This window comes from Caretta caretta, chromosome 3, assembly GCF_965140235.1.
Source record: "Caretta caretta isolate rCarCar2 chromosome 3, rCarCar1.hap1, whole genome shotgun sequence".
Lineage (NCBI taxonomy): Eukaryota > Metazoa > Chordata > Testudines > Cheloniidae > Caretta > Caretta caretta.
In genome coordinates, this window is record NC_134208.1 from 130,755,558 (window position 1) to 130,768,364 (window position 12,807).

At 45.6% G+C, this 12,807-nt stretch overlaps 1 protein-coding gene across 1 annotated transcript; it reads left to right on the forward strand.

Moving 5' to 3' along the window:
• Positions 1-325: 325 nt before the first annotated feature.
• Positions 326-10,463, forward strand: LOC142071590 (endogenous retroviral envelope protein HEMO-like). Its single transcript, XM_075126896.1, has 2 exons — positions 326-1,196; positions 8,429-10,463. The coding sequence occupies exons 1-2, from the start codon at positions 1,186-1,188 to the stop codon at positions 9,330-9,332; spliced, it is 915 nt and encodes a 304-aa protein (XP_074982997.1). The 5' UTR covers positions 326-1,185; the 3' UTR covers positions 9,333-10,463.
• Positions 10,464-12,807: the final 2,344 nt, after the last annotated feature.

The window sequence follows — 12,807 nt, forward strand, 5'->3', positions numbered from 1 at the left end:
AATAGCCCACGCTTTCCTATTTAAAAATAACATTCTTTGGATGTTTGCACTTTTTTTTTTAAACAGCTCTTGCACTGAAACACAATCATAGATGGGCAACTCAAGTTTAGCAGGGAGAATAACCCTCACTGTGGATTTCAGAGTAACAGCCGTGTTAGTCTGTATTCGCAAAAAGAACAGGAGTACTTGTGGCACCTTAGAGACTAACCAATTTATTTGAGCATGAGCTTTCGTGAGCTACAGCTCACTTCATCGGAGGCATACTGTGGAAACTGCAGAATGTCTTCACATCCGATGAAGTGAGCTGTAGTTCACGAAAGCTCATGCTCAAATAAATTGGTTAGTCTCTAAGGTGCCACAAGTACTCCTTTTCTCCTCACTGTGGAGTCCATGCTTCTGAATGTCCTGGTGGCAACTGGCAAGCAGTTGGCCCAGTAATGACAGTTCAGAAAGCACACTTCATACGTGCACAGCACCAGGGATGGATTAAGGCAGTCTCGGGCCATGTGGAAGCATGTCAGAGCTCTCCAGTGTGGCTCTTCTCTTTCTGAAGCAGGAGCATCAGCATGGGATTCCCTTCTCCCCAGGAGTGGCTGTAGCCAGACACCCAGCCCCCCTCTCTCAGACCAGCATTGCTGGGAACACAAGGGAGCCAAAACAACAGGGCACTTAACATCAATTCCAGCACAGCCTTTGAAGCTATGAGAAGCACAGGTGTGCTGCTACAATGTGCCTCTGGGAACATATACAACGATTAGGCTCACAGCAGACAGAGAAGCTGTGACAGACATGGCTCTTAGCCCCTACTAAATAGCGTGATGCACACACCCCAACATCCTAGGTGGGAAAATATTTACCCTAATAAAAGGAATGTCCAGTAGTCAAAACTTATTGTTTCTCTCCCTTGCAAGTGTAAACTACTCTTGCGAGAGCTGGCGTCGCCCAGACAGACCAGCCCCAATTTGGCATAAGAAAGGAGAAAGAGAATAAAGGAGTACAGAGGTATAAGTATGGGACCTACAGCACCATAATTTTTTGAGTGCTTTTCACTATCTATCTGCTGGTCAGATAAGTGACAGCCTCCCAAGGCTTCTGCAACTAAGAGGGTCCCTAAGCCTTGTCCCTTATTTGTCTTTCCGCGGAATTGAGTGACCGATCCTGGCTTGGCACCGCTGGAATCGAGAGATGCAAGGAGGGTAAGAAGCACCCACACCTGATCTCCTATCTTTAGTGTACACATATTTTGAAATAGAGCTCTATACTTTGTTTTCTTTCTTTGGGATTGTGGCTTCAGTTTTGTAACTTGTTTGTGTGTGTAACATCTCTACATTTAAATAAGTAGGCACTAGCAATTTTGTAACCACATGATTAGAATCTAGCTTAATAAATTTTGGTAACCATTTGTGCATAAGCCTGACTTATTTCTCTGGTTTACTGTAAAGCAGCCAACACAATTAAAGAACCTCAGCCGTTTTGGCTCTAAAGCCTGGCCATTAGGTGAGAGTACTAAGAGCCTAGCGTTGAGTTGTGCCGCCTCCACGGGGCAAACTCTTGGGGCGCCTGTCAGTCAATCCTGACTGCCCGCTGCGAAGGAGCTCTAAGCTCTAGCAGTTAAAGTCACGGGTGTTTAGGACCTTGGGGCATCCGTCAGCCTAGCCCGGGCTGCCCGCCGTGAAGGGACAGTGCGTCCTAGCGGTTAAAGTCACGGATGGTATAAAACGGGCATAGCTGGCACCTCACCAAACATCCTTGGCCATCGACTAACAGATTTGGCGTCACGAACAGGATTGTGATATAGGCTGCACTACAGTAACACAATGAAACCAGTCATGATAAACACCACAGAATTCCCTGAGCTAGAGAAAAGTTTGACCCAAGAGGGATGGGGAAATCCTCTGTGGAGCAAAGAACTGCTGGAGAAATATTGGGGAAAACCAGCAGAGATCTGGCAGCATTTCTGTAACTGGAGAACTGCCTGCAAGATGAAGAAAGGGAAAGGAAAAGGTGCTTGTATAGGGCTGCTTACTAACATTTGGCAAGCTGCCTGTAAGGATTATCATAGTCTGGCAATAGAATTTAATAGGCTACAACAGGAAGGGGACACACTGCGCAAGGAATGCCAGAATTTAGATACCAGAGTAAGAACACTGAATAGGGATATGGAACATCTTCAGAAAAGATTACTTCCCTTAATTGAGAAAGAAGGGATAGAACGAAGGGAAAAGCTGGAGACTAAAACACGCAGAATCAACCGGGCTAAAGTTGAGACTGCTCTCTGGCTAGACCCTGAGGAATGGGATGGAGACATTTGGGATTCAGCAGATGAGTCCCCCTCCTCTGAGGAGGAAGGTCCCTCTGAAAAATTAAGACCAGCTATCACACATCACAAATCAGAAGAATATGAGGGAAATTTGAGTGGAGCAGAGCTGGATGAAGAAGGGGATGACAATGATCCATCCACCTCTTCAAAAACAAAGAAGGGAGGTAAAAAGGGAAAAGGGAGTAAAGCTCCAACACACTTTACCAAAATTACCACCCACCAATATACTCTCATGGAGTTAAAAACAATCCAGGGAGATTTTGCTAAAAAGCCCGAGGAAGGTATAATAGAGTGGCTGGTCCGTCTCTGGGACACTGGGGGTGGATATATACGCCTGACAGCCCAAGAAACTGAGCGCCTTAACTTAGGTGCAGGAATATTCCTGGAACATTCAGAGGGGAACACCCCTAAAACACTTTGGTCTCTGGCTTGTCGATGGGCAAGAGGAATTTACCCAGCAGACCGAGATGAACCCACAGTAATGCACTGGACCAACATAGATGAGGTAAAAACAGCTCTATTAACTGTGGCTGTCATTAGCATGCTTGGCCAAAACCCTCAAGAGTTAGCCTATGAAAGTCCATGGGAGGGTCAGGTAGATGTAGATGATCTCAGACCCCTGCTTAAGGGAGCTCTGAGTAACCATAGGGTTATGGCACTGTCCCTTAGATCAGAAGCTGCAGCACATAACAGAACCTTTCGGGCACTGCTAAACCGTCTGGTGTCATACTTTAGAGAATTCGGAGACATCAGAACACTGACAGGCAAAGCTAAGATGCGTTCCCTTCAGGGAAACAAGGGGGCACCATCTAAAGAACATAAAAACAAGCGAGAGCCAACCCAGGAGGAAAAGGAGCTTAGAGCCAAGTTGTGGAGACAATGTCTGGCTTTAGGTTATCCCAGAGATGTGATAAATGGACTGCCCACAGAGCGGCTAAAATTATTAACCACCTTTAAAAGAGCTGACTGGGAGACAACTAATGCTACTCCCGGTGCACCTCTGCAGCTCTCTCCTCCTCCCCCACCTGCAGCCACCCTGTATACTCCGGTTTCAGAGGAACAGCCGTGTTAGTCTGTATTCGCAAAAAGAAAAGGAGGACTTGTGGCACCTTAGAGACTAACCAATTTATTTGAGCATGAGCTTTCGTGAGCTACAGCTCACTTCATCAGATGTATACCGTGGAAACTGCAGCAGACTTTATATACACACAGAGAATATGAAACAATACCTCCTCCCACCCCACTGTCCTGCTGGTAATAGCTTATCTAAAGTGATCAACAGGTGGGCCATTTCCAGCACAAATCCAGGTTTTCTCACCCTCCACCCCCCCACACAAATTCACTCTCCTGCTGGTGCTAGCCCATCCAAAGTGACAACTCTTTACATAATCAACTCGGGCTATTTCCTGCATAGATCCAGGTTTTCTCACATCCCCCCCACCCCCATACACACACAAACTCATTCTCCTGCTGGTAATAGCTCATCTAAACTGACCACTCTCCAAGTTTAAATCCACGTTAAACCAGAACATCGGGGGGAGGGGGGTAGGAAAAAACAAGAGGAAACAGGCTACCTTGCATAATGACTTAGCCACTCCCAGTCTCTATTTAAGCCTAAATTAATAGTATCCAATTTGCAAATGAATTCCAATTCAGCAGTTTCTCGCTGGCGTCTGGATTTGAAGTTTTTTTGTTTTAAGATAGCGACCTTCATGTCTGTGATTGCGTGACCAGAGAGATTGAAGTGTTCTCCGACTGGTTTATGAATGTTATAATTCTTGACATCTGATTTGTGTCCATTTATTCTTTTACGTAGAGACTGTCCAGTTTGACCAATGTACATGGCAGAGGGGCATTGCTGGCACATGATGGCATATATCACATTGGTGGATGTGCAGGTGAACGAGCCTCTGATAGTGTGGCTGATGTTATTAGGCCCTGTGATGGTGTCCCCTGAATAGATATGTGGGCACAATTGGCAACGGGCTTTGTTGCAAGGATAAGTTCCTGGGTTAGTGGTTCTGTTGTGTGGTATGTGGTTGTTGGTGAGTATTTGCTTCAGGTTGCGGGGCTGTCTGTAGGCAAGGACTGGCCTGTCTCCCAAGACTTGTGAGAGTGTTGGGTCATCCTTTAGGATAGGTTGTAGATCCTTAATAATGCGTTGGAGGGGTTTTAGTTGGGGGCTGAAGGTGACCGCTAGTGGCGTTCTGTTATTTTCTTTGTTAGGCCTGTCCTGTAGTAGGTAACTTCTGGGAACTCTTCTGGCTCTATCAATCTGTTTCTTTACTTCTGCAGGTGGGTATTGTAGTTGTAAGAAAGCTTGACAGAGATCTTGTAGGTGTTTGTCTCTGTCTGAGGGGTTGGAGCAAATGCGGTTGTATCGCAGAGCTTGGCTGTAGACGATGGATCGTGTGGTGTGGTCAGGGTGAAAGCTGGAGGCATGCAGGTAGGAATAGCGGTCAGTAGGTTTCCGGTATAGGGTGGTGTTTATGTGGCCATTGTTTATTAGCACTGTAGTGTCCAGGAAGTGGATCTCTTGTGTGGACTGGACCAGGCTGAGGTTGGTGGTGGGATGGAAATGGTTGAAATCATGGTGGAATTCCTCAAGGGCTTCTTTTCTATGGGTCCAGATGATGAAGATGTCATCAATATAGCGCAAGTAGAGTAGAGGCTTTAGGGGACGAGAGCTGAGGAAGCGTTGTTCTAAATCAGCCATAAAAATGTTGGCATACTGTGGGGCCATGCGGGTACCCATAGCAGTGCCGCTGATCTGAAGGTATACATTGTCCCCAAATGTGAAATAGTTATGGGTAAGGACAAAGTCACAAAGTTCAGCCACCAGGTTAGCCGTGACATTATCGGGGATAGTGTTCTTGACGGCTTGTAGTCCATCTTTGTGTGGAATGTTGGTGTAGAGGGCTTCTACATCCATAGTAGCCATTGTATACTCCATTGCTGCAGTATACTGCAAGAGTTACCAGAGCAGGGAAACTAGCTTGCGGGGGTCAATCTCCTCTCCTAATAAACCAGCTTAAATCCAAAGAGGAGAAAACAACAGCAAAAGACCCCCGGATACGTGTAACTGTAAATGATAAACACATTATTCCTTTCTTAATGGACACAGGGGCTCAAATGTCCATGATTAAGCGAGAAAGTTTTCAGGGCTCGCCACCTACTGGCGGAAAGCAGGTACTTGTTACAGGAGTAAATGGCAGTACCATAACTTACCCATTAGTTAAGATAAAACTGGATATCCCCTTGCAACCCCACCATCAGCCCCGAAAATATGAGGTGATTTTGGGCAATGCCAACATACTGGGCATGGACGTTTTAAGAGGAAAGAAGGGAGTAAAGCTCCCACACTTTACCAAAATTACCACCCACCTGGAAGAGGAAAGCCCTCCCCACTATTCTGTAAACTTACTTAGCAGCGCGCCTGCTCTCCCGCCCTCAACAGTAACAAACATAAAGCAGTATAATGTCCCAGCTGAGGCCATAAGCCCTGTTACTGACCTGATCAAAGATTTGGAACAGCGAGGAATTTTAATTCGTACCCACTCTCGCTTTAATTCTCCTGTGTGGCCCATCAAGAAACCAAATGGCACATGGAGACTCACTATAGACTATAGGAAGCTAAACAGTAACACTGGACCATTAACTGCAGCAGTCCCTAGCATAACAGATATTGTAAACACCATACAAACCTGGGATAAACCCTGGCTAGCAGTATTAGATGTAAAGGACATGTTATTCATGGTCCCTTTGCAACCAGCTGACCAAGAAAGATTTGCTTTTACTTGGAGAGGTGTACAATACACTTTTACCCGAATGCCACAAGGGTTTAAACACTCACCCACTATTTGCCATGGGGCACTGGCAAAGGTCCTAGATGACCTTATACTGCCACCCAATGTACAAACTGTGCAATACATTGATGACATCTTAATAGGTGGGAAAACCTCAGAAGAGGTACAGGAGGCTATGAATCAAATCAAAGGAGCACTAGAAGCCCTTAATTTAGAGTTACCAGCTGAGAAATGCCAAGGTCCCTCCAAAGAGATAAAATTCTTAGGTACTGTATGGATGGGAGGTAGGAGGTCTGTGCCTAATGACACTGTGCAAGAGCTAAATCAGGCACCCTCCCCTGAAAGTAAAGATCAATTGAGACAGATTTTGGGAACCCTGGGGTTTTGGAGAAAACATGTACCTGGCTTTGCCATTATAGCCAGACCATTGTACAATTTGTTAAAGAAAAGTGCTGCCTGGGAATGGGCTTCTGCCCATGAGGAAGCCCTCAGGCAACTGATAGGGGAGATACACACCTATCAGGCTCTGGGTCCCATACATCCTGAAGCCCCATTCCATTTGTACCTAACTGTGGGAGCCACTGGAATGTCTTATGCTCTCTGGCAAGACAGTGACACTGCTCCCAGACGACCAATTCAGTTTGGTTCCAAGTCATGGCAAGGGTCACAGGCTAACTACACGCCTTATGAGAAGGTGCTTCTGGCAGCTTACACAGCCTTGAGAGAAACAGAGGAATTAACTCAGGATAAGGACATCACAATTCACACTCCTCTTCCAATCATTAAACCTATATTGGAAGGGAAAGAGTTACCACCTGGTGTAGCACAAAAGATGACTATCCAAAGATGGGCACTTTACATACACCACAGGGTAGGTAGTGCAGACACTGCACAAAACCCCACTATGATTCAGGAATCCCTATGGAAAGTAGGAATGCCTGATGAATACCGCCTACCTCCACAGCAGTCTCCCATTAAGGATGCTGCCCCATTTGATCCTTCTAAGCCTGAGGGAGTATGGTTCACTGATGGCAGTGCCAGGCTGGTTAAAGGAAAATGGAAGGGAAAAGCTGCAGCAGTGCCTGCAGACCCCTCTGCAGCACCCCTAACTGCTGAAATTGATGGGTCAGCACAACTTGCAGAATTGGCTGCAATTAAACTGGCCTGTGAAGCAGGAGCCACTGCAGTATATACGGACTCCTATGCGGTATGGGCAGGTGCCACTCAGTGGATCACTAACTGGAAAAATAACCACTGGGAAATAGGAGGTAAACCAGTCTGGGGACTGGAATACTGGAAGTGGTTATATCAGCATGCCCTGCAACAACCCCTGGCTATAGGACATGTCTCAGCTCATCAGAGGAATAATACCCCAGCTGCACAGTTAAACAATTTAGCCGATGCAGCTGCCCAGCTCTTTACCACACAAGTAGAATGGGAACGCTTATATTCATGGTTACATGATAATTTAGGACACACAGGAAGTGATGAGTTAGTGCGGCAAGCACATATCAGGGGGTGGCCTATCACCCACAGACAGGCTAGAGACCTGGTGCAAGCCTGCGCTATTTGTGCTGAGACTAGAAAACATACAGCAGAAGGACAAAGGTTTGCCAGGCTAAGTGATGGAAAAACACTATGGGCAACCTGGCAGGTCGACTATGTCGGACCACTGCCCCTACAAGGCAGAGGTGGAAATACATCTTGACTGGGGTAGAAATTGTTTCAGGGATTGGTTTTGCATATCCAACCCGATTGGCAACAGGGTTGTCCACAGTTATGCGACTAAACCGCTTAACAGCAATTGTCCCAATGCCTCAAGAAATCCAATCAGATAATGGTTCGCATTTTAAGAATAAACTTGTAGGGAATGGACCCTTAACCATGGAGTCCAATGGACATTCCACCTTCCATATCGACCTCAATCTAATGGCATGGTCGAGCGCTGGAATGGGTTGCTAAAGAATCACTTGAAGCCTACTGATGGCACATGGGGAGACAGACTGGATGCAGTGGTGCAGAGATTAAACAACAGACAGACTCCTACAGGAAGTCCAATCAGCAGTGGATTCTTCCCTACAGGGAAAGCTATCTCCCCTGCCAGAACACCACTGCACAGTTCCAAGTATGCTCCCGGAGATACTGTTGTGATTAAACACCCAGCCCTGGGAACCTTTACCTGCGTTTTGCACGCATATAAAGAGAAAGGTGTATGGAGTGCCTTAAATGCTGATAAAAGGCTAATAACCATTACAGAGGCTTGGATCGCATCCAAGACCGGCTGCCATGTGATTTATTGCAGGAATGGTCCCATGGTTCCGAGCAACCTGCCAGCTAACCTGTCAGCAAAATGGACCATGCAGCAGACCTGTTTGATCACTAGAGACTACTATGGACTGTTGATATATTTGCCATTACGTATAATAGCAGGTGTAACTTTTGCTTTTGGTTTTAAAATAAGTTTTTTAGCTAGAACACGACCCACCAGAGATATGTTCCTGCAAGCCCTCATGATCCTTCTGTTGGCTCCAGTCACCTTGGCAATACCAGAACATCCTCTTCGGGGAGCAATCCAAACCATCGCCTCAGCTGCTGGTGCTACAAATTGCTGGATGTGCACCTTGCTAAATTCAACCAATGGACTGGGAATTGAATTTGTACCACTCAGCCTAAATGATTGGTGGAACAAAAGCGACATCTTTTGGTGGGGACCAGCATGGTACACCAACAACCCTCGCATTGACTCGGGGGGGGGGGGGGTTGGACAATGGCATCGCACTGTTTGGGGATGGCCTGTGGAATATGTAACGGGATCATCTAAAGAAGTATACCCTATTTGTTTTGAAACTCAGGGTGACATACAAATGGGTAGTCTAGATAAGCAGCAACGTGCCCATACAATTGTATTTGATAAAAGAAGTGGGGATTGGACTACCTACCCACCCATAAACGACAAAAGGACTTTAAAATGTTGGAAAGGTCCCATCAACGGCACACTTGAACATAGACCCCTTTTTAGAATATATAATGCCACAATTGTTCCCCTGAATATGAGTAGATACCCTGAAAGCAGAGATTGGTATGACCAATCACTGTTCTTTATTCCCAGTTCCGGACACATTTATAACCCATTGCTAATCAAATCTATTAACTCCTTATTAGATCAGTGGCTGAGAATGGACAAACCTCATGGATGCAATGGTTAGCTCAACACTTGGGATTTTCCCTCTCCCCGTTTTTACATTCGGTTGTAAATACTGTTTTAACCATTTTAATTATTGTAATTGTTTTTTGTGTAACTTTATGTATTATGAAGCGTTTGATTCAAACTGCTCTTTCCTCCACACAAATCAGATACCTAGAGCTAAAAAGGGATCCTAACCAATTCCGCGAACCCTCATCCTCTAATTTGTTTGTTGGGTATTTCTAGATTTCCCCAAGGAGGGCAAGAGGTGCTGGCATCACCGCCACCTTGCAATCTGGGATGTAGTGTGGTGCATCAGGGGGTGGAATGTAGCCAGACAGCCAGCCCCCCCCCCACCCACCCTCAGACCAGCATTGCTGGGAACACAAGGGAGCCAAAACAACAGGGCACTTAACATCAATTCCAGCACAGCCTTTGAAGCTGTGAGAAGCACAGGTGTGCCGCTACAATGTGCCTCTGGGAGCAGATACAACGATTAAGCTCACAGCAGGCAGAGGCCCTGTGACAGACATGGCTCTTAGCCCCTACTAAATAGCGTGATGCACACACCCCAACATCCTAGGTGGGAAAATATTTACCCTAATAAAAGGAATGTCCAGTAGTCAAAACTTATTGTTTCTCTCCCTTGCAAGTGTAAACTACTCTTGCGAGAGCTGGCGTCGCCCAGACAGACCAGCCCCAATTTGGCATAAGAAAGGAGAAAGAGAATAAAGGAGTACAGAGGTATAAGTATGGGACCTACAGCACCATGATTTTTTGAGTGCTTTTCACTATCTATCTGCTGGTCAGATAAGTGACAGCCTCCCAAGGCTTCTGCAGCTAAGAGGGTCCCTAAGCCTTGTCCCTTATTTGTCTTTCCGTGGAATTGAGTGACCGATCCTGGCTTGGCACCGCTGGAATCGAGAGATGCAAGGAGGGTAAGAAGCACCCACACCTGATCTCCTATCTTTAGTGTACACATATTTTGAAATAGAGCTCTATACTTTGTTTTCTTTCTTTGGGATTGTGGCTTCAGTTTTGTAACTTGTTTGTGTGTGTAACATCTCTACATTTAAATAAGTAGGCACTAGCAATTTTGTAACCACATGATTAGAATCTAGTTTAATAAATTTTGGTAACCATTTGTGCATAAGCCTGACTTATTTCTCTGGTTTACTGTAAAGCAGCCAACACAATTAAAGAACCTCAGCCGTTTTGGCTCTAAAGCCTGGCCATTAGGTGAGAGTACTAAGAGCCTAGCGTTGAGTTGTGCCGCCTCCACGGGGCAAACTCTTGGGGCGCCTGTCAGTCAATCCTGACTGCCCACTGCGAAGGAGCTCTGAGTTCTAGCAGTTAAAGTCACGGGTGTTTAAGACCTTGGGGCATCCGTCAGCCTAGCCTGGGCTGCCCGCCGCGAAGGGACAGTGCGTCCTAGCGGTTAAAGTCACGGATGGTATAAAACGGGCATAGCTGGCACCTCACCAAACATCCTTGGCCATCGGCTAACAGTGGCGTTGTATGTTGTCCTCTCCTCAGCAGAGGCAGAAGGGGTGCACCCACTTCTGCCTCCCCACAGAAAGGACAGCAGCTGGGCTCCCCAGTACTTCATCCCAACAGCCAGGGCATATTTATTAAGGGGTTGTCCTCTGCAGGGGTGGTGTTGGGACAGTCCCCCAAAGTAGGCTCTTGGCTTTAATGCCCCATTGGAACACAAGGGGCAGTTCATACCTCTTGTAGCTACTGCTTAGGGTTCTCAACTAACTCAGGCAAACATAAGAATGGCCATACTGGGTCAGACCAAAGGTCCATCTAGTGCAGTATCCTGTCTTCTGACAGTGGCCAATGCCAGGCGCCCCAGAGGGAATGAACAGAACAGGTAATCATCAACTGATCCATCCCCTGTCACGCATTTCCCAGCTTCTGGCAAACAGAAGCTAGGGACACTATCCCTGCCCATTCTGGCTAATAGCTATTGATGGACCTATCCTCCATGAATTTATCTAGTTCTTTTTTGAAACTCTGTTATAGTCTTGGCCTTCACAACATCCTCTGGCAAAGAGTTCCACAGATTGACTGTACATTGTGAGAAGAGCATCACTGCATTAGTTACTCTGTTCATGTTTTCAAGGGCTATTTTGCAACCCTAAGGGCTAGACACTTTTTCTTTTTTTATTTTAAAATGAGAGTTCTGATGCTAACAATTGCCTGACTTCTGAGGTGGGGGTCACAGGCACATGCTTATGCTTTAATCAAACCCTGCACAGTCCTTGAGCAGAGATTTCTTTAGCCAGTTTCACCACCATTCTAAACAAAGGCTAAATTGCATATCTGTTTGGGCTAACTTGGGTATGCAGCAAATGAGTCGTTTTTGCATATTGAGCATTGTCCACTGAGCATGCTTGGTAGAAAATGTTAAATTGACATTATATGCTGAGATGAGTTCACTGCAGAGCCAAGTGCTTGTGTTTCAAAACTGGTTAAGGCAGCAGTTGGGTTTCGCTTCCCTGCTACGTTATAACTTGAATTTTCGCATTCACTGCCAAACGCTCCAGCCCACTTCTTCTCTGCTCCACCTTTGAGTTAAGGTAGCTCAAGCTTTTTTCCTTGGCTTCAGTTGCTTAGATCCCTTGAACTTTATGGATGCTTAGACCCTAGTGAGCTTAGGAAGCTTATAGGGGTGGAGCCATCTTAAAATTTATGCAGGAGCAAAGCTTCAGTTATACGGAGCTCCTAACCTTTGCAGAACTGGAGTGCAGACCTTGTGGGATCTGTTAAGGAGCTGGGCAGCAGGGATGCAACTTTTTTTCTTTATATAATCCCTCTCCTCCCTACAGAAAAAACCCTAGAAAATTAAGTGCCAAAACCAACAATGTTATAGTTGCTCATAAAAGCATTACACTCAGGAAATGCAAAAGGTTGAACACACAAGCCTAATTCTTCCTCTTGTATTATGACTGAAAGCTCTCATATACTCATACTGTTTGTCAGTATAACGTTTCAACAGCAACTCTTCAGGTAGTTATATTTCACATATGTAGAACTTGGTGTTTTTGGTTAAATACAGTATGTAGTTTTAATTGCTGTTAAGTAAAAATGGTGAAACTTATGTAATGCGCAATGCCACCGAGTAAACATTGCTGTGAAACCTTAACTTTTTTATGCATTTCATATTGTATTGAGAAAACATGTAACTAATGCATGGATGCAAGGGGGCAGTGGGTGGTTGCATGTTCATCCTGTACTTTGCATGTAATGTTGTAGCTATGTCGGTCTTAGGATATTAGACAAAGAGGAGGTAATTTCTTTTATTGGACCAACTTCTGTTGGTGAGAGAGAAGCTTCCGAGCTACACAGAGCACTTCTTGACTTGAAGAAGAGCTCTGTGTAAACTCAAAAGCTTGTGTCTCTCACCAACAGACCCTGGTCCAATAAAAGAGATTACCTCACCTGTCCTTTGTCATATGCTGACTTGAATGTTTCACTGTGCAACTTGAACA